This window comes from Ambystoma mexicanum, chromosome 3q, assembly GCF_040938575.1.
Source record: "Ambystoma mexicanum isolate Mex_15411 chromosome 3q, UKY_AmexF1_1, whole genome shotgun sequence".
Lineage (NCBI taxonomy): Eukaryota > Metazoa > Chordata > Amphibia > Caudata > Ambystomatidae > Ambystoma > Ambystoma mexicanum.
Window position 1 is genome coordinate 755,838,810 of NC_090926.1, and position 22,866 is coordinate 755,861,675.

At 47.7% G+C, this 22,866-nt stretch overlaps 1 protein-coding gene across 2 annotated transcripts in view; it reads left to right on the forward strand.

Moving 5' to 3' along the window:
• Positions 1 to 22,866, forward strand: part of UNC13D (unc-13 homolog D) — a 2,023,528-nt gene that overhangs the window by 867,626 nt on the left and 1,133,036 nt on the right. For both annotated transcript variants that reach the window (XM_069654742.1, XM_069654741.1), the window contains exon 17: positions 16,942 to 16,998. In XM_069654742.1, coding sequence (XP_069510843.1) covers positions 16,942 to 16,998 — 57 coding nt within the window. The remainder of the gene's footprint in view (positions 1 to 16,941; positions 16,999 to 22,866) is intronic.

Consider the following 22,866-nt stretch of genomic DNA (forward strand, 5'->3'; position numbering starts at 1 on the left):
GCAATAAGTAGACCAAGACAGCGGACCCTACCTGAGCGGTCTCTATGTGAGAAGCGGACTGGTGACCATAATCCAACCGCTGATAATGCCATGACCGGAGAGTAAGAGGGTGAACTTCTGAAAGATGGGGGCCAGGTTACAAATAGATTCAGCCTCTTAATAACAAAAGTAGCTATGACTGGAGGTGAAATGAAACTAACCACAAGGAGGGAATGGGAAGGGGGGTGGGAGGGCATTGGAGGGGGGATTCGGACCCTAATTTCCTGGGCGTTACACAAGACCTGGTGATTCACTGTTGTATAACTACGTTGAAAGTTGTTGTTGAAGTTTATGGGGAAGTTGAAAGTTGGGGTTTTGGGGGGAATAAGGAAAAGTGGTGATACGGTTGATGGAAAGCACAAAGCAGGTGGTGCGAACGGTGGGCGGGACGTGACTAGTCGCTGGATGGAGTGCATGCTACAAAATTCTAATTATGGCTGATCTAACTTTTGTAACATTAAATGTGCAGGGGCTAAACTCCCCAGTTAAAAGTCAATTATGAGGAGACTGTCTGAGCTTCAGGCTTCGGTGGTGTGGGTGCAGGAAACTCAGTTGCTCCCTAAGGATGAGCACAGGTTAAAGCACAGAGCCTTCCCCACACAATACCTAGCCTCAAGTGGGACAAAGAAAAATGGAGTGGGTATACTGTTGGCAAAAGGCCTGGGGATTTATTCCCTTTCATGGCACCCCCCACCTCTTCCTCAAAGTACACTTTGACAAGCAATCCATAAACAGGGACCCGGAGGGCCGATATCTGCTGCTGGGATGGATACTGATGGACCAACAGGTCACTCTGGTGGTAGTTTATGCCCCTACTGAAAAACAGGACCGGTTCTTGCTGGGGCTACGGACCAAAATTGCAGAGTGGTGTGTGGGCGTGGCCCTAATAGGAGGAGATTTCAATTGTGTGATGGACACTCAAATGGACAAAACCCTCCCAGCTATTCCTAACGATAACACATGCAGGCAAGCCCTGGCCCGCTTTCTCAGGGAGCTACACTTAATAGAAACCTGGCGGTTCTTCCGCCCACAGGAGAAAGCCTATACCTACTATTCAGCTGCACACAAGGGCTTTTCACGGATCGATATGATATTGGTCTCGGACACCCTGGTGTCACAGATCACGGGGTTGGAAAAAGGGGTATGGTCCTGTCGGATCATGCGCCTGTCTCTCTAAGGGTGGATCCTGTGGTCCCGCTTCCACAGGTCCGAAAGCCATGGCGCCTAAATGAAATAATCCTCAAGGATCAGGCCCTTAGGTCAGCCATAGAGTTGGCCCTGAGAAATTATTTTAAAGAAAATACTACATCGGGGGCTGACTGGGGAACAATCTGCGATGCCAGTAAGGCAGTGATACCGGGGGGAGTTCATTGCACACATAGCAAACTTTTTTAAAAGGAAAGAGAGGGTGAGGCAGAAGTTGGAAACGGAATTGGGGGCTGCACAGGCACACTTTAAAGATAAAGGGTCACAGAAAGCCTGGCGAGAACTTAAAAAGGCTAGAGCTGCGCTAGAAACACACCTTGCAGATGAAAGGGCGCAGCTCCTTATCCAGACCAAACAAACGTCCTATATAAAAGGGGACAAGGCTAACCAGTTTCTAGCGGCCAAACTAAGAAAGCAGAAAGTCCGTAATCACATTAAGCAACTCAAGCACTCTGGGGGGAAATGAGGAGTGGGGAAGGGGAAATAGCCGAAATCATGCATTCATAGTACACACGCAACCTGAAGGGGGACAACTTGGAGAGGGAACAAATGTGGCGTTTTGGGAGAAGTGGAGTTACCGCAAATCAAAGAGACGGACAGGCAGATGCTAGTACCTCCGATATCGGAGGAAGGGTGCCATAAACGCCGAAGATAATTCATCCGGACCAGGCAGGTTTTGTGAAAGGACACCTCACATATGATAACATCCATAGAGCTATAAACACCATTGAATGGGTACGGAGGACAGGACAGCGTATTTCAGTGTTAGCATTGGATGCGTCAAGGGCCTTTGACATCCTAGACTGGAACTTTCTACAACTGACCCTTGGGGAATTTGGATGCAGACCGATTTTCTCCCGCATGATCCTAGCTAACTTTGGGAACCCGACAACCAGACTGATGGTTAATGGTCAGCTCACAGACAGTATCCCAATCCGCAAAGGAACAAGGCAGGAGTGGCCATTGTCCCCTCTCATTTTTGCCAAGGCCCTGGAGTCCCTGGCACAAATGGTCTGGGATGAACAGGGAATTCATGAGGTGGTAGCAGGAGCCAGTGCTACCCAGAAAATAGCCCTCTATGCAGACGATGTGCCATTAAACTACTAGATAGATTCACTGAAGTCTCTGGGTTTCATATTAATTATCCCAAATCTAAAGCACCCAACATTACTGAAGACCTAGAGCGGATGTCGGAATGGGGGAGTCAATATCCATTAAAATGGGAACAGAGGTCCATTGCATATCTGGGGATAAACCTAGCATCCACATATGCGAGGCTCTATGGGGCAATATCCCGGGGCTATTGAAAACTCTGACAGAGGATCTCAAAAGATGGGACATGCAGGAGTTGTCCTGGTTCGCACGCATAGCAGCTGTTAAAATGTCCCTCCTTCCAAGGTTTTTGTACATGGTAGGATTGATCCAAATACAGATCCCATGTTCAGCGATTAAAAACCTACAAAGGGAAGTCATGACCTTTATATGCAAAAGGAAGAAGCCCAGGGTCCCTAGAAAGATCCTGTTTTGGCCACAAGCACTCGGAGGGCTGGGGTTACCAGACTTCTGCAGATACGTATGGGCAGCGCAGGTGGCACCGATGCTGCAATGGGCTCCCCGGGAGAACCAGAACCAGTAGGCAACCCTGGAAAAGGAGGTGACCAAGACCCCCCCTGGAGAGATTCCTACTTTCAAGGCACAGGGGAAAGGGGGGTGTGCTACTGGAAACATAAAAGGCCATTTTATGGTACTGGTATAAAGCGCTACAGGGAAAAATGATAAAAATAGGAGTAGGCCCACTTACACCAATGGCCCATAACCCAGATTTCACACCAGGCATGCAACCCAACTTCTGGCTACATTCAATCGAGATGAGAACTGAAATGAATAACGACAGAGGCAAGAATGTATATTGTTTCTCTTATGCATATTTGTAACACAAGCTCCTGAAGGAATAAATCAAGTTTATAAAACAAAAATTAAAAAAGCAATAATAGATCTTCCCAAAAATAAAGATATGGGCCCAGATGGATACCAGGCTAACTTCTATATAACATTTAGTGATATATTGACCCCAATTCTCACAAGATTATACAATACATTTAAAACTAAAGTAAGCATAACCCCAACGATGAATGAGGCCAAGTTAGTATTCCATAAACACGGAAAAGACCCAACATTACCAGGGTCGTACCGCCCAATAGCCTTAATAAATCTAGATGCCAAAGTATATACGAAAATACTTGCTAACAGAATGGGCTATCTATTACCAACATTAATTGTCCAGGATCAATCAGGCTTTATACCGAACAGACAAACATTTGACAATATTCGTAGAATTTGCCACCTAATAGAAAAATTAGGAAAAAGCTGGTACCCAGCCATCTTAGTGTCATTGGATGCAGAAAAAGCATTCGTCAGAGTCGAATGGTCTATGTTATTTAACACACTAAAACTTATGGGATTGGGTCAAAGTACCTTGACATGGTGCAGGCTAATTATGTGACACCATCGATTTGCACAGCGATAAATGGCATCGTGTTGAGCAAGGTGGACCAAAAACGAGGAACCAAACAATTTTAATTAAGATACACAAATTAGATGAGCTGACAGGAATAATGATGGCGGGAAAAAAATCACAAAACGAGTGCCTTCACGGATGAACCCGGAGAGCTCACTACCAATATTAATGCGAGAACTAGAGGAATTTGGGGCAATAGCAGAATTAAAAATCAACAGGCAAAAATTGGAAATGCTAAACCTATCAGAGGACCCAGAAGTAATGCATAGATTAGAATCAAAAAAGTCAAAACAGGCCTGTTGAAATGGAACCCGCTCAGGATAACCTGGTGGGGGACAATGACAACAATAAAGATGGTGGTACTTCCCAAAGTATTGTATTACTTCCAGACACCACCTTTTAAAATCCCGAAAACCTTCTTCCGATCCTTCAATAGGGCTATCATATATAGGGAAGAGGAAATCTCCAAGGGTAGCAACGACCACACTCACGGCACTGAGGGAATAAGGGGGGCTGGCATTACTGCACTTCTTAAGATACTATGAAGCACTGCAATTAATGGCCATGAAAGAATGGTTAGGGGACGATCGAAACAAAATTTGAGCTAGACAGGATGGGGCGGGAACTCCCTTTCAGGACTCCTGTGGATTAACAAAAAGAAAAGACATCCAAATACCAGGATAAGTGAGATAATTGGGTAGGAGTGGAAATTTGGTACAGAACAACGGAAAGGGGGGCCCTATCAGTAAAACCGCCCCCATTCTGTCCCATGTTTGGAAACCCGGAATTCCAACCAGGAATGGAAAGAGAGAATTTTAAGAAATGGGAGAGGGTAGGATGCCAGAAAGTAAAGGACATGTATCAGTGACAGTCAATTAAAACGTTTGAGGAATGCATTCAAGAAATAGTCTTGACAAGGGAGGATATATTTAAGTATACTCAACTGAAACACTAGTTTAGCGCCCCAATAATTAAAGAGGCAGCCACAAGACCATTAACGCCCTTAGAACTGTTTGTAACCACAAATGCAGGAACAAAAAGTTTGGTATCTAATATATATAAACTCCTGATGATCAAGAGGAATGGGTGCAATGGAACTATATGAGGAAATGGGGAAAACACTGGGGGAAACTGTATCGAGAAACCAGTGGGAATATGTGTGGGGAATTATCCCCAGACTAACATGTTCTATCCGACTAAGGGAAATGTGGACTAAGGTACTTCTGCAATGGCATTCGACACCAGAGAATCCACGCGATGTTCCCGCTAGCATCAAATCAGTGCTGGAGGGGATGTCAGGTGGTGGGAGATTGGTGACACATATGGCAAACATGCCCATACAACCATTTTGGGAGGAAGTAAAGAAACAGATGGAGGAAATACACCAGGGAATGGAACATATGGGTGATAAGATCTGATTGAAAACTCCCACCAAATCTCAGAAAAGAGTACTAAAAACAATGTTGATTGCGGCATGGTTGGTGATCGCACAAAAATGCAAAAGACAGCCCCCATGATACAGGACTGGCTACAAAAAGTGTGGAACTTTGTTGCCCTGGAACGGGTAACATACAAAATCCAAGGGGACCAGGAGAAATTTAAACAAGAATGGGGCCCTGTCCTGACATACTTACAAAGTGACTATATGATCCAATGGTGCACGCATAAAATCCAAATTTTGGACATACTTTGATCTACCACGACAAGGCAAAGGGAGAAAGAGACAAAACACACTCCAGGGCGGGAGGAGGGAGGAGTAGTTGTTGGGAAGTTAAACGAAATGATCTTGAATTGAAAAGATGTGTATTGAAAACAATAAAAATATTTTCAACAAAAAAAAGAAATGTTGATTGTTCCAAAAGGAGAAAAATGCATTAAAACAGATTGTATTTGAGTGCAATAACTGATGGCCTATACATGTTTTGCTCTTATTGTGAGCTTCCTTAAGGCCACATGTCATTTATCAATCCTGAATGTAGGGAATATAGTAGGTAAAAACAGTATAATCAAAATTGAAAGTCAATTAAACTAAACAAGAATATATCATATGTGAACACAACTCAACCAAACCACTGAGCAACATTAAACAAATCAAAGCAAATTAAGCATTCAGAATATTAAAGAAATAAAATGATGAGAAAAGAAAGGGAAAAACAAGGCTGTTGTTAAAGCCCATTTTCATTGTTAATAATTACCTCGATATTATGTTAGTAATGGATTGGGTATGGTTAACTATTTTTAATTAATTTAATTAATTTAGGTCGGAATCCAATTGATGCTACATAAAGACAAAGAAAAGAAATTTTGGATGGAGATTGGACTATATTTAATTTGCAAGTCTTAGTGTATTTTAATTGAGAGTGGTTTTAACTTGGTTGGTGTGTTGCTTTCCTATATATGTTTTCGAAATTAAACCTTTTTGTTATTATTTATTTATTGATGAAAATTATAAGAGATATTGCGTGAAGGTCATGTTAACTTTTATGTTAAAACATCAGGTTGATTTTGGATGATGAACTAATTCACCATATCTTTTCATAACCTGGTAAGTGTAAACACATTTTGGTGTTTCTCATGCCCTTCAAGTAGATAGTAAGGACTAATGTTGGAATGTTGATTTTTCCTCCAAATCTATTTGCAAAATGTAGTTGCCCCTGTGCACTGTTTGAACACTAGGTGGTTACGCTCAAACTGTGCTTTCCAAGTACCGTTTGATGCAAAACTGATGCCTAAGTAGCCAAAAAAGGGACTGGTTGAATTAGGTTCTAGATCTTATAGGCTTTTAAGCATGACGAAAGGCATGATAACAGTTTTTCCATGTTAATAATTAAAGATCTATCACTACAGAATAATGTAAGGACTTCCAACTATTTTCTAATGCCTCGCAAAGATATAGCAATGAATGCAGCATCATCTGCATCTATCAGAATGCCTATCTTGGTACCATCTATTAAAGAAGCATCATAATTCAGATCTTGAATGTGGGACACTACATTATTAATTAAATAAACAGCACCCGTTGCACAGGCTGGACCGGGAGGTAATGGCCCGGGGTTTCGAGTTAATAGGCCCAAGAGAAGAGAGGGCCTTTAACGAGGGTCCCCGTGCCGTTACCACTCGGACCAGCCCGTGGAACGGATGCATATGGTTATTAGCACCCCAGGTTTGAAATACAGAAATACTGGGTGCTAAGAATAGAGTATTTTGTTTCAATGAACGGGATGCCTGTGGCAACCCCTTTCATTGAAATCAAATACTTAAGATGGCCACCCTGGGCCAGGAAGGCTGGGCTTCGTATGGAACACCTCTTCCATTTCCATGGTGGCTAGCAGGGACACAGAGCTGAAGCAACCAGGTTAGTGGGGTTGGGGATGTGAGGGACAGGACATTTGGAAGTGAAGGGGAGGGAGGATGGGCGAAAATGGAAGGGCAGGGGAAGCAGCCGGCTGGTTGCTTGGAATGCGGGCTTGGATCGTGGGATCCAGCCTGCGATCCAAACAACCAGATTAGTTGCTCCCCCGCCCCGGGTACTGATATATAGTCAAAATAAAATCAGAGCAAGGACTCATCTTTGGCGTACTCTACTTTCTATAATGAAACAATCCGTACTTTTGCCTGCTGGGCCATAGCGTACCCTGGCTGTGCTATTTGTGTGGAATGCTTGAATCATCACTAGTAGCGGATGCTGGATGTTTTTATCAGCAACAACTTCACAGAGTTGTTGGTGGTTAACCTTGTCGAAATCTATAAACAAAATAAGTGGAATCTTTTGTCAATGACAGATTTGTGAGTCAAAGCAGCTAAAATAAAACACTGATCAATTGTGTTTGGTTCTGCCCAAATCCCCTTTCAAAAGGAGAGATTAGATTATTAGAATCAGCCCACTTCAACAGATAAATTGATAACATTTATCTGAAGACCTTAGCAAGATTATCAGTTAGAGAAATGGGACGATAATTTTCAGGTTGAGTTTAACTCCCTTTTTATGTATAGGCACAATCTCAGCTCATTTCAACAGTCCTCTGAAAGTTGATATCATAGTAAAAAGCAGTGTCCAAAAGTGTTGTTACTAGGGAGGAAGCCAATGATGATCTTGCTCGAGTCAGCCGTTTTTTTTTATTTTTTAACTTTGCGCACAGCTTAAATTTCAGTTTGGCTACAATCCAAGAATAAATCACATGTTGACAAAGAGGTAGGATTCAAATTGGCACAGCCACCATAAAAAGACCTGAAGTGCGTGTACAGTCTGGGGCAGAAACACAACATCAAGAGCTAAGTTCAATACCAGCTGTCCACGTTATATTGTTGTTAGTCTTTTTCGTTGACTGCAGAAAGCCAAACTTTCCACAACTGATCACATCTCTCCTGTTTTTTCCTTTCGATCAAAGTTTATATTCCGATCTTAACTTGGGTACTACTTGCCGATTGCATCCATTATTTTTTTAACTTCTCTGTTTAGGGCTTGCTTAGTGACTCTAAAAGAGTCATCAAACCAAGTATTAACATTGTTATGTTTATTACAGGATGGAGGACCTAAAGTCGTGAGATAGGTACTTTGGCACTGCTAAGCAGTTGGTAGGTTTGGTCTATATCCATATTTTTGCAGGCTTTGACTCCTCGTAATAATTAGAAAAGGGAGTGAGAGCCAATTTAATTTCAGAAATGATATTTTTTAAATCTAATTTGTTCCTTTCAATAGCCCTCTCGCTACTAGATATGAGTAGCGGAGGGGTTGGTCCCGCCAAATGATAAGCAGTGATGTTAGGTTTCAGGAGTTCTAAAACTACTGGATCCTGGTCATTCTCCTCTATCTGTATCACTCTCAAGACAGACATTGTCTAAATTAGGTAGAACATAGCCAATGTGAGCCCTTGAAAAAGTCTGTCTAAAGTTGGATTTGCATGCTCGTTGCTAAAACATCACACGTTAACTGCACGTAGACTAAGCTCAGCCATTTTTGTAGCTATGTAGACAGCGTCTTAATAAACTTTTTGAAGGGGAGAACAAAATTAATCTGCAACAGACCAAACTGCATCTTCTCCAGCATGGGGTCTGGCATGGATTCACATGCTCATGAATATTCCCCGTCGTCAGGCTGGGAATCCTCGGTAAAGAAAAAACCAGTATCCGTTTCGTTTCTGATCTATCTTTCGTAGTAATAACCAATCACTGGTCTCTACGTCATACTGACCACAGCCAATGACTGCCCTCTACCTAAGCACCGCCTCTGGCAGCCATCTTCAGATTTTTACCGCACGTTCATGTGTTGGGATCCTTGTGCTATTGCTCTCGAGCGTTAGTGCTATTTTTTCACGTTTTTTCTCAAAAACTTCGTTTTTTTCGGTCAAAAGAGCGTCAAGCTCCACCGACTCTCCATCCGATCAACGGGGACCCGTGTCGGATTCGTCTGCGCCCCTCAAGGGTGAAGATTTCGTCGAGCTACGCTTTTGGAGGACTCCAGAAGTTTCTCAGGCCCGGTCATGGCCCAGGAGAAGGGAAGCTCGACGCCCGGAAAGCTGTTCAGGGTCTGCCCTGGATGCCAGCTGCAGAACGTCTTCAAGGAGGACGAACACTCTTTTTGTCTTTACTGCCTACATGAGGACAAGACGCACGTGGAGAAGGACTGTGCGTTTTGCGACAACATGTCGGAGCGGACCATGAAGGACCGCCATCAACGTCTCGCCAACTGGCTGGCAGGGAAGAGCCCATCCGGCGAGAAGAAGAGGAAGAAATCCGAGCGGTCTTCTAAGACCTTTGAGGACGCCCCGGCGACGGGGGTCCAACATAAGGCCAAGCACCGCGAGTCCGCTGGCACCGGGAGCGCCGAACGGTCGGGCTCTACGGGCGCCAGGCTGGGCGCACCCTCCCCGGCACCATCAACCATGAGCCAACGCTCTGGGTCGGGTAAGAGGAAGGCCGAGCACCCGGCGAGGCTCCTAGAGAGGCCCCGGTCGAGCTCGAAGGCGGAGGGGGAGCGAGGCACTGTCCCCCCCCTCAAGGATAAGGCGGTGAGCGCACCTAAGGTGGTGAAGGCCTTAATCCATCCGGCCAAGCCCTCTATCGAGTCTGTCGCGGCGGCCCTGACTCAGCCTGTGGAGGCTACGCCAGTGGTGGCGACCTCGGGGCTCAGAGTCTCCCTGGGGCTCAGAGTCTCCCTGCCACCTCGGAGGGAGTCCTCTTTTGTGCCCATCGATAGGACCCCCGTGAAATCCCCTGTGGGGAAGAAAAAGGGGGGGCAGGGCGTCGTCGTAGATTCGGCCTCAACCTCGGAGGAGGAGCTGGTCGAAGTCTTAAGCCACGGCCTCGGCGTGGAAGAAGACCGGCCCGTCGGGATGGATCCCGACGCAGGTGACGACGACATCGTCGAGGGTACCGACGGGGCCCCTGATCGCCCGTCGGATTCCCCTCTGCCAGCGTCGCGAGACAGCTCGGCGGCCATTTTGTTGGCTATACAGTCCTTATGCTCAGAGATAAGGACGAGACTACCGTTGCCGACGGAACCTCTCCCGTCGGGGGACCCAGAACCGGGACCTTCTGGGGTTCCCCCTACCAAGAAAAGAAGGATCCACCCTCCTCCTCCTTTTCAGCCGTCGCGCCCCTTCCAGCCCTCCTCCCCGTCCACCCGAGGGGATGATACGGGGACTGACACGGCAGCGACGGGTACGGACGACGAGGTATACGACGAGGATGTACCGTCGTCGCCTCCCACCAGGGCTTCTCCGCCCGACGAGATTGGATCGTTCCACTCCATGATCGCCAGGGCATCCGAGCTTTTCCAACTCTGCCCTGAGGAGAAGAAGAAGGAAGGTTTCCTTTATCAGCGGCGCGAGGCCAAGAGGAAGACGGTCCTCGCAGTGCCTCTATTGGACGACATTTGGGATGAGGGCCTCGCCCTCCTCAAGAACCCTTCCACGACGCCAGCTAGAAGAGACCGGTACGGGAAAAAGTACCGGGTCCCGGACACGGCCCCCCTGTGCCTCCGGGCGCAGCCTACCCCGGACTCCGTCGTCTCCGCGGCGGCCAGGAAAAAAGCGGGGGGGGTGCGGCCTCCACATCGACTTCCCCACCGGACGGCGAGGGAAAGAAATTGGACGCTATGGGACGCAGAGTCATCTCGTCTGCAGCGACGACGATTAAAGCTGCCAACGCCTTGGCTATCGTGGCCCGATACGACAGGGAACTCTGGTACAAACTGGCTCCCCTGCTGGACCTCTTGCCGGACGACAAGAGGGCAGAGGCCCTGGAGATCCTGCAGGAAGGTGAGGTGGCTTCGGACCACGCCATTACCGTTGCGACGGACATCGCCGACACTGGGTTCCGCCAGTTGGGCAACGGCATTTGCCTTAGGCGGCGTGGATGGCTCAAGGCTACGGACTTCCGTCAAGACGTTCAGACCAGAGTCCTGGACATGCCCTTCGATGGGAACAACCTGTTTGGGAAAACAGTGGACGATTCCCTTCAGGCCATTAAGCGGACACCGAGACGGCCCGGGCCCTTGGAGTTCTGCAACAACGACGGACGCCCTTTCGGAGCAGCGGAGGCAAGGGCGCCTCCAAAGGTTCCGGCGGCGGTTTCTCCTCCTACCGTCAAGCGGCCCGCTCGTCGTCTCAGGAGGCCTACAGAGGACGAGGCAAGTCTGGCGGACCCCGCCGTCGTCGCCAAGGACAAGGCGGCAAAGCCTCGTCGAAGCAGGATTGAACCGGCCGTGGGGTCGGGCCCCCACCGAAGCACCCCGGTGGGAGGCCGGCTGGCGAGCTTCGTCAGCGTGTGGGAGTCCATCTCCACCGACCGTTGGGTGCTGGACGCCTTGGCCCGGGGCCACGCGCTCGAGTTTCAAAGAAAGTGTCCGCGCGTCCCCCCCCGTGGCCAGGAAAGAACTTCACGTCCCTCAACTTCTCCTGGAGGTAAAGGCGATGCTCAGGAAGGGCGCCATCAAACTCGTCCCAAAGAGGCTTCGGGGCTCCGGAGTTTACTCGAGATACTTCCTCGTGAAGAAGAAGACGGGGGGATGGCGCCCCATCCTGGACCTGCGACGTCTGAACAAGTTCATCAAGGCGCAAAAGTTCCGGATGGTCACCCTCCAGCACGTCCTGGGTCAGCTGGAGGAAGCAGACTTCCTGTCGTCATTGGATTTGGAGGATGCCTACTTCCATATTCCCATCCTAAAGGGGCACCGAAAATTCCTCAGGTTTGTGGTCCAAGGGCGTCATTACCAGTTCAAAGCCCTCCCCTTCGGACTACGGTCGGCACCCAGGGTGTTCACCAAGTGCCTCGCACCGGTGGCGGCGCAGCTGCGCCGCGAAGGGATCCACGTCTACCCCTACCTGGACGACTGGCTCATCCGAGCCAAGACAAGGGAGCTCGCCGTGGTTCACACGGCAAGGACCGTCCAACTTCTCACGGACCTGGGATTCTCCGTGAACTACGCCAAATCCCACCTGGTACCCGCGCAAGACGCTCTGTTTCTGGGAGCGAGGCTCAACACAGTGTCCCTTCTGGCCTCCCCGTCGGAGGAGAGGACCAGGACCATCCTGGGCAAGGTGCAGCGGATGTTGGTGACCGACGCGGCCAAGGTGAGGTCCATCAAGTCCCTCCTCGGAATGATGTCTTCCTGCATCTACCTCATTCCCATGTGCAGGCTCCGGATGCGCCCGTTGCAGGAGTTCCTGGACGCGCGCTGGATCCAAACGACGGGCAGCTTCGAGGAAAGGATCACACTCGACGAGAGTTTCCGACGAGCGATCCGGTGGTGGGGCACCCACGCGCTTCTGACGGCGGGCATGGACTCCCAGACCCCAACCCACCAGGAGACAGTGACGACGGATGCCTCCCTGGAAGGGTGGGGAGCGCACACCGAAAATCTGCACGCAAGAGGCCTTTGGCTCCCGACGGAGAAATCCTTACATATCAACGTCCTGGAGCTCCGTGCAGTGTTTTGGGCCCTCAGGTCCTTCCTTCCGTCCCTCAAGGGCAAGGTGGTGAGGATCTTCACTCTGGTGCCGTTTCATCTGGCAGGGATAAAAAACACCATCGCCGACTCACTCAGCAGGGAGCTGCGCTCGTGCCACGAGTGGGAACTACGGCAGGATCTAGTAGATCGCCTCTTCTGACGGTGGGGCACACCCCAGATCGACCTGTTCGCGACGGCGACGAACTCCAAGCGCCGGAGGTTCGCCAGCAGGTTTCCCCAGGCAAGGCGCATGGGCGATGCTTTCTCGTTCCCCTGGGAGGGCCTGTTCCTCTACGCGTTCCCTCCTTTGCCACTGCTAATCCGGCTCGTCAACCAGCTCAAGAGGTCATGGTGCAGGATGATCCTCGTCGCACCTGCGTGGCCGAGGCAGATATGGTTCCCGGACCTTCTGGACTTGTCAGCGTCCCCGCCAATCTAGCTGCCGGTGGACGCGGATCTGCTCTCCAGGGAAGGAGGCGCCATCCTCCACCACGACCCGAAATCGCTGAACTTGCAGGCCTGGCTCCTGCAGCGCTAGAGTTTGGAGGATACGACATACCGGCCGACTGCAGAGAGGTTCTTGCAAAGGCCAGGGCGTCCTCGACTCTTAAATGCTACGGACACAAATGGAAGAGGTTCTCTGTCTGGTGCCACGCACAGAAGATTAACCCTCTACGGATTACGGCTCCCCAAGTACTGCCGTACCTGCTGACGCTGGCCAAAGCTGGACTGGCACACGCGTCCATCAAGATTCATCTTGCTGCGATCTCCCGATACACCAGAACCACGGGGCGGACGTCCTTGTGGTCTCATCGTCTGGTGAAAGAGTTCATGAAGGGACTGTTCAGATCGTTCCCGCCGGTGAAGGCTCCAGCCCCGGCGTGGGAGCTCAACGTGGTGCTGACCAAGCTCATGGGACCTCCGTTCGAGCCTCTGCACTCGGCCCCGTTGAAGTTTCTGTCGTGGAAAACAGCGTTTCTTGTGGCCATCACCTCCGCACGACGGGTGGGAGAGATCCAGGCCCTTTCCTGCAAGGCCCCGTACTTGACTTTTCACGACACGAGGGTAGTGCTCAGGACGCACCCCTCCTTCATCCCCAAGGTACCGTCTGACTTCCACCTCAACGAACCCTTGGTGTTGCCTGTATTCTTCCCGTCGCCTTCGTCGCCGGCTGAGAGAACTTTGCACTCGCTGGATGTGGCTAGAGCGCTGAAGTTCTACGTGGACCGCACGAAGTGTTTTCGGAAGACGTCACAACTCTTTGTGAACTTTGGACCTGTCAATCAGGGGAAGGCTCTCTCGAAGGCTTCCATTTCCAGATGGCTCTCCGGCTGTATCATGTACTGTCATCGGTTGGCAAACCGACCGCTGCCTGGCCGTCCGAGAGCCCATTCCACCAGAGCGATCGCAGCTACCACGGCGTTCCTTTCTGGTGTGCCCCTGCTGGACATATGCAGGGCTGCTACGTGGAGGTCGACGCACACCTTCACGAAGTTCTACTGCGTCGATCGGGATTCCAGGGAGGAGTCCAGGGTCGGCCAAGCAGTGCTGCGCAACCTGTTCGCCTGAAGTGAGCCTGGTGGGGAGGTAAGATGCTTAATGTTGAGTTTGATGCAATGCTTAATGTTGAGCCTTTGCCACCTCCCGTGGTTGTGCATGTGTGTACTGCTATGTATTCTTTATTCATGAGCATGTGAATCCATGCCAGACCCCATGCTGGAGAAGGAACAAGTTACTTACCTGTAACTGTTGTTCTCCAGCATGGGTCTGGCATGGATTCACATGCGAACCCTCCCGCCTACCCCTCTGCGGCTCTTCACTTGGTCATACTGCCACTTCACGTGCTTCCAAATCTGAAGATGGCTGCCAGAGGCGGTGCTTAGGTAGAGGGCAGTCATTGGCTGTAGTCAGTATGACGCAGAGACCAGTGATTGGTTATTACTACGAAAGACAGATCAGAAACGAAACTGATACTGGTTTTTTCTTTACCGAGGATTCCCAGCCTGACGACGGGGAATATTCATGAGCATGTGAATCCATGCCAGACCCATGCTGGAGAACAACAGTTACAGGTAAGTAACTTGTTCCTTCTTCGTTGACGTTGCCCTTCAGTGTGGGTACATGCTCAACTTGGACGTTAAAATCCTCAACTACTAAGACTACCTTGTTATTATCTAAGGAATGGGAAGATTTCATCTGGGTAACTAGTTCTTTAAGGAACTAAAGTGGGTTTAGGTCCACTTTCCCTCCCCTAGTTCTGATGTAAATATGAAAATGAATTATATTCAAAACACAGCTCAGAGAAAAGGATAATAAAATAAGGGCAGCTTAGAGCAGCTTGGTCTGCCCTTAAGCCCCTTAGTCGCTGGTGTTTCGAAGCATTGCTATCCAGATTTCAAAATTGGAACTAGTGTCCAGGTTTCATGGAAACAAATAATTGAAAATTGGCTAATAGTTTTGCCAGTCCAAAATGTTACACTTAGGCATTAGAGGAAATTGCTGGAGCATTTTGCACCAAATCTGAAAGTTCGCTTTTGGATCAGGCAGCCACTCTTACAAAGGTTTGCTGTGAATCTGTTCAATATTGGTAGATGCAACTGAAAGGTTGTCAGAGGATAATGAATGAGAAAATGTAACTGTTGGGATCCCCCTTTAACTTTTCCACTTACCCCTTGCCAAAAGTGCGCAAAACTTTCCAAAAAGAGTCTAGTTTTTATTTTTGGAAATGTTTGTGTGGATTTGTCAAAAAACGCAAAAGTTAGAAGCCACCTCAAAAGTGCTCATTTTATGGCAGATAGAACTTAACCATAACTACAGGGTCACTTTCACCAAAGCTAGAATTTTCAAACATAGGTTTATATGGCAGAAAGGTGCCAAGCATACTTAGCTTGCCTGTTACAACACCATACTGCCTATGAAGCTTCTAGCTCTGACTGACTTTGCCACATCATTGTTAACTTGAAGCATGCAGCAGGCATTAAACATATTGGAGCACTCTCTTGTACAACACTGCCTGCACCCAACGGCATAGAGCCTTGAACTGAAAACTGTTTCCAAAGGTTTTACCATATTTATTTCTTGAGTTTATGTTTTTTGGTATCTGCAGATTTAATTGAAAGAAACCCTGAATGGTTAGTTAACATTTTGGGCATACAAAAAAAACAAATGCCCGAAATTTTAGAATAAATTTACCATTCGGTGCCTTTATAGTGAACAAGATGGAGCAGGGTTGCGGGGGTGTTGCCCGCACCCTTGTTCGCTATCAAGGCATCGGGGGTATAATAAGGTTCCCTTGCACGGAAGTGAAGGGAATCAGCATCAGAGAGATGCAGGAGATGGTGGCACACAAGGTGGTGTGCGGCCCACAGGTAAGGGGGGAAGCGGGTTATCAGAAATGTTCAGCTGAGTGAAAACCAAAAGTAATTTTCGTTCAAATTACTTTTTTTTTCTTTCCCTCGAATATTTCTATTTCGTTTAATTCACAGTAATCCATTTTTTTGTGTTTGCTCATTGCAGTAGAACTCCATCATTGTTGTTCAATTGATGTCTGTTTCGAATAGCTTCGTGTGACATTGGAAATAATTATACGAATGTCTGATCAAATAAGTTGGCTTGTTAATCAAGAAACCTTTCATTAGCAAACTTTGCTCAGATTGTTTTATGTATTGCAGTTTTGTCCTCTGCAATTGTTATTCCATAATTATAGAGGGGAGAGGACTATAGATTAGATGTGAAGGAGTCACCAGAGTGAGTAACTTCGACTTTGCCACTGTGTGTTTATCATGTGAAATAACATTGTGTGTTTACTGTTCAATACAATATCAATGGTCACTCCTCACTAACACAATTTAGTCAGTTTACACTGTTATATAGTACTCATGGGTGTTTAGACTCTTATCGAACTTCACTGTGTTGACACTTTGATATTAGAAATCTGTGGGTATTTACACTTGAATTAGAATTGGGTGCATGTTTACACAATGGTATAACCTTCATAACTATGTAAAACAATGAAATTGGACCTGCTGTTTTTATCCTGTGATCCTGTTTTTACACTGATGTCTGCATTTTAAACATGCACTGTGATTTGTGTGTGAAGCATAGGGTTCCCTAAGTGCTTCTTCGCTTGTGTGTACCATGACTGCCCCCTCCCCATGTGTTCCTTGACTGCAACCTGACCGCCACCTCGCCATATGTACACTTACTGCTCTCTCTTTTACTCCAATAGTGTGGAACAGAGGAGTGGTTCCATATTACAAAGCAGCACCTTCAGCCCATGATTCAGGTGAGTCCATCATGCAATATGTGGTACTGAATCTAACATCTGGAGTAAGAGCAATATAAGTGAATGACTGTTCTTAAGATATTTTCATGCTGATAAGCTTCATCATAAGACCCTTCTGTACAGCCTCACATTGGGATTAGGATATATTTTAAGGGTATGTACCACACTTTCCCAGCATACTCATAGCACAATGAGAATGAAAGGGTTTTTTTCTTTGTTAATACATTATTTTTTATTAAACATTTACTCAGTAAAGAGATTACTGGCTATATACTCACACAGTATAGTGCCCAAAATCTAAATCCTTAATCTAAATGTGTCCAATCAAAATGCTGACATTTCCTCAAATTGTTACTTTTCACTGAAAGATATAACATTTTATTTTCATAATTTCTTGCTCAAACAGTCTTGCCGTTGCATGTGTCCCGTTAGTGTGCTCCCGAGGCATTATCAGGTCTCTACTGAGAAACCATTGGGGCCCGGGTTCTTTCCGGGTTGGAGTTGTGCGAGAGAATCTTGAATTTCGTTTTCGGTGATATCGGTGTCTAGGAGGTCTGCTTGTTGTGCTGAGAGTCTCGGAACCTCTATCCGGTCGAGAAATTTAGGAGGAGCGGGTGTGGGGTTCCCTATGGGTGGGGTGTAGAGTTTTTTGTAGTAGGTGGCGAATGCTTCTACTATGTCAGAGTCTGCAGATAGCAGATCCCCCTCGGGAGATCTGATGGCTTGCACGTACCCTTTACTTTGTTCACGTCACTCCAACCAGGCCAGGGTTTTATTTGCCTTGTCTCCTTTCTCAGCATTATCCAGGGCTATTTTACTGAGGGCTTCTTGCGCTATTATCAGGGCCTCCTTTGTGCTTTGGGTACCATGCACAAGGAGTTGTTCGTCACACTCCGATACTCGTTTTTCGGCATCCACGATCTTTTGTGTGTGTCGTTTGCGGTAGGCCGACACCGCAGAGGTGGCTTCTCCGCAGAGGACAGTTTTATATGCCTCCCATATCGAGATTGGGCATTCCACTGAGCTTTCATTTATTTCAAAGTATTCTGTAGTCTTTTTCTCTAGTTCTTGGCAATTTCGGGAAGCCGCAGGTGATAAGTATTCAGGAGCCAGGTGATGTTGGGCAGTGGCGAGCATTTTTCATAGTTATAAGGAGTGGGGAGTGGTCCGAGATGCTTCTTGTCAGAAACTCCGCGGATACGAGCCTGTAGGATATGTTGCAGGGTATTAAGGCATAGTCAATTCTCGAGAATGTTTTGTGCACACTGGAGTAGAACGAGAATCCTGCCTCGTTGTCATGCAGTGATCGCCAAGTGTCACACAATCCCAGCTCTTCTGTGGGATCTGTCAGCTGTGATTTCCATAACTTCATTAAAGTCCCCCGCTAGGGCCCATAGGTCAGCATCTTCCTCCAGGAGTATGTTCTGCAGTTCACCAAGGAGTTCCTTCATGAGTGTGGGGGGGAGCGTAGACCGCAACAAGGCCCTATCTTTCGCCCCAGATGTCAGCGAGCAGCACCACAAATCGGCCACGGGGGTCGGTCCGTACTTTCCTGACCTGTAGGGGTACTCGTTTGTGGACAAGTATCATTGTGCCCCTGGCATCTTTTGTGAACCCAGGTTGGTAAGTATGCGGGTAATTGGACTTTCTGAAGAAGCCGTTACCGGTTTCGATCAAATGTGTTTCCATGAGGAGGGCTATATCTGGTGAGTATCGGTTAAGGTATTAGAGCACCAGTCTGCGTTTCACGCAGGAGCCTAGACCGTTGACGTTCCAGGTCAATAGGGACAGTTTGTTGGTGTTTGTCCTAGATGCGTGGGTCTCGTTTTGAGGCATCAAAGAAGATCTCATGTCTTGGTAGCCTTTTGGACCGTGTGTTGTGCTCTCTCGATCTTTGTCTGGTGTCTCCCGCACCTGGGTCTATCTCTGCTAGCGGGTACGTAGTGTAGGCCTGGGGTACCTAGATGTATCTCTTGCAGGAAGTTGCTTTAAGGCTGCCATGTAACTGTGTAACTTGTATCTGGATATTGCGGGTATCTCGGGCCCAGCAGGTGGGTTGTTTGTGTTTCTTGCACCGGGAGGGATGGATGTCTTGCCTTCTTGTTCTGTGGTTCCGGTTGCCAACACCCGTAGAAATCCCCCCACCCTGTACTTCCCCCCCAACTGGAAGCACCTGTCGCCCCAACATTGAATTTTTAAGTGTAAAACTTCTTCGGGTTAACCCGGACTGGGGTGGTGATTTCACCACCTAGAGGGCGGCGGCCACAGAGTTAGAGTTCCCGTAGAATTGTGTTGCAGGTCGGTCCTTGCGGTGTGGAGGCCTCTTCCGTTCTCAGTGGTGCTTTTGATGGGGTGTTGTGACATTTCGGCTTCCGGGCCTTGCTGTGTCCTCACTTTCCCATTGGGTTCAGGATTTTGTCGTCCCTTATCAGAAGGGAGGTTATCTCGAGCATAGGGGAGGAGCACCTGCGACTTCCTGTGTGAGGCACTAGAAGCTCTTCTTCCCTCCTCAGGGCAACAGCCTGTGACCTCCCTGTTTCCTTCCTTTTCCGAAGAATGTCCAGCGTTATCCCTTTTGTGACTGGCAGACTGGATCTTATTTGCTTTCAAGGGTACAGGAGATAATACCTCCTGAGCAGGCAAGGCCTCATTATGGATCTTCACCTCCTGCACCAAAGGGAAATCTGAGAGTCCAGGCAGTTTAGAGTACATTGAAGTAGGCGATGAGGCGGTGGCTGGAGAGGGACGTAAGGGAGGGGGAGAGCGTGAGGGATGGAGGGCGGGCCCGGTTGAGTCGAAGAAAGCAGGGCTAGACTCACTTCGCCGCCCGTCATGATTCGGCCCACACCCCTCACCTCCCTCTTCGGCTCTGTCAGATGAGGTGCCTCATTCTCTACTGTCCTGTGCGCTGTTTGTCCCCACTCCAATAGTTGTAGCGAGATCGCCAGCGCCGTTTGAGGGGGCACTCTGTGTGATAGGATCTGTATCAATGTCGGCACAAGCCCCGGACAATATGTCAGCATCGGAGAGTCCTCCTCCTCCAATCGTGATGCCACTGCCTCTAGGTAGGGAGATGGTTTTCCTCCAAGGTGAGGCGGCAGATAACGACTTAGTGCACTTAGTAGGGAAAAACATTCTTCCAGCAAATGTTGATTTAGGGGCTGTTCTTTTTTTACACGTTTGGCTGGCTGGTTTCTAAATTGGATCGGTCCCTTGGGCTGAGTCACCTCCTCCCATGTTGCCATTAGGGGCCAGGGAGTCAGTGGGGGTCATTACGACTTTGGAGGCAGCCATGGTGCTTTGAGCACCATGGCTGCCTCCAAAGTCGTGTCCGGGTCCGGGTTCTCAGAATGGGGACTTACCGGGTCATTCCAACCTTGGAGGATCCGGTAAGTCCACATTCTGAAAACCATTCCCCATTCCCATTCAAGTCCCCATAGGGCTCAAATAGTGGGCCTGTTATTAGTTCCCTGGTCCCTTAGCGGCTCCCGCTAAGGGCGTCCGGTAAAACCAGCCGTCCTTAGTGGGACCCGCTAAGGGACCTCGGAATGCGGCGGTAAGGGGTTAACGGCACCGGCATCCTTATCAGTGCCGTTAACCCCTTACCGTCAGCCTCGTAATGAGGCCCAGTATCTTCAGCACCGTCTGTGACTGCCTCTATGGGTGTCTCGGTGAGGGAAGCCACTTTTCACCCTCTTAATGGCACCAGGGTAGGTCCTAGTAAATCTGCGCAAGCACCCCCCCTACCCTGCCAGGCACAGGTATTGGCGTGGTAGCATTCATGGGCAACTCAGCTGGGAGGATTTGTAGTGTGCAATCAGATGGGCATGTACCTTGTATTTTTTCGGAAATCCAAGAACAGTAAATGGGCTTGGCTTCTGGTACAACCCAATTCCATGCAAGCTGGCGGGGGCAACTCTTATGCAGCAGGTCGGCAAGGTTTTTGTTTGAATATGTGTAGGTCACCCGGAAGACCCAAGAAACACAGGCAACGCACTCTGGACACTCCGCGACGCTCTGCGTTGTGTGAGTGTATTTGTATTGTGACTTCTCCTCCTTTTCGGTTGAGCACAAGGAAAGACTGCAGCAAGGGTCGCAGGTAGCAGAAAGTCCAACCGGCATCAGGAATCAATACCATGTATATTAGTTTTATATGAAGAAATAGGTAAACTGAATGCGAAACAGCCTGTTCCCAGCATGCTCTGTATTTCTTTATTCCTTCCATCACCCCCCCCCCTGTGAACTAACAAATCTGTCTTGAGCTATATGCTCTGTTGACACAGTTTAGCAAATAGGATTGGGTTCTGTCCAATATAACATTGTAATTTTCTCCCGTGCCTAGTATGATGTACAACAATCACCTGACATTGTAAGTGGAGTGAAGTACTTTAGTAAATCCTATTAGGTCCTGATAACTGAGGCTGAGAAAAGCCCACTCCAATCTAAGGGACTGATATCTAGCCAAAATCTTGGTGTGGCTATTTATTAAATACCTGGAGTTGGTTAGAGCCTTTTCTTTTCTAAGCAACTGTTTGTGGTCTGCACATCTAACATCAGTTGAAAATTGCCTTAGGACAAGTCTAGGAGGGATTAGGAGATTCTATCAAAAATTAGCTGGGTTCCGATTTGATAAATGCATCCAGGTGCTGGAGGCTAAGATTTACTCAGCCATATTGTATAGTAGCAAAATCTAGAGTGTGAGTTGCACCTCCTTGGATCGCATCTTACATATTTGCCTGAGAAATCTGTTGCATATGTCGTCCAGCACACCTGGATCTGCCTTAGCGTTGGAGTGCAGGGTTCCAAATATTGGTTTCCAGGCCGAACACAGGTTTTTAGAGTATTCTCGTAAAATACATTCTGCTGGGTGGTGAACCCCAATATTGTCAATGTGAGGGAACAATCTGCAAATGCGGCATCATATGTTATCTACCACTGGTATAAGGAAGTGTTCCGTCTTGTGCAGAAAATGGGGTATTGTTTTTGATGATCTAAGGAGTGACCGCATTACAAAAACGCTATTTGTCTATGAAAGCCAGAAGGAGAGAATTCAACTTGATGATAAATGGCCTGGAAAATCTGTGCTCACTCGGTCACTTGTTGAGGGCTCGTTGCATTTACTTTGAGAATTTCTCGTTAAGTGTAATTCGCTCTGCGGTGCTAAGACGTACCATTGCAATGATGCGTCTGAATGTTTAACCACTGAGGGATGACATCGCAGTTTGATCAAAGCTTTATATCTGTGGAAATGGGACAGATGAGGATCTAATTCATTTTCTATTTATTTGTCGAAACGTATTAGAGTTGAGGTTCCTGTGGCTGAGGAGACATTTTCGTATCAATGATGTTAGACATGTCACGGATGGTATGAATTATGTTTTGTCCTGTGTCGATGCCTGTTTTATCAACGATTTATCAGAGTATATTACTGAGGCCTTCAAACATATCGTTAGAAAATGTTAAGCTTTTAACAAACTTTTATTACACATTTTAACATGTTTTGTTTCTTTTTTTCTGAACTACGAATTGTACTGTATTTTGGGGCTAATGGCGACCTGTTTGCATTTCATACTGCAGAGTATTTTACTTTATTTCATGTAAATGGTGCAAAACGAATACAAGTATTTATCTATCAGTCTTCCTTAAGAAACAAAACTGTGGGAGCTTCCTACAGTGAGTTTAGGAGTACTTCATGAAACCTGTGCTAATTTTGAGGGAACATTTTTCTGTTTGTATAGAGCTATTGGTAGCCCATTGGACTATTACCTTTTCCTCTGGTAAGACCCTCATTAACCCCTTAACCTCATCCACAGAATAAGCACGTTTAGATCCACCTGCTTCAGAACAGCGAGCTCCATGCTGGTCAGG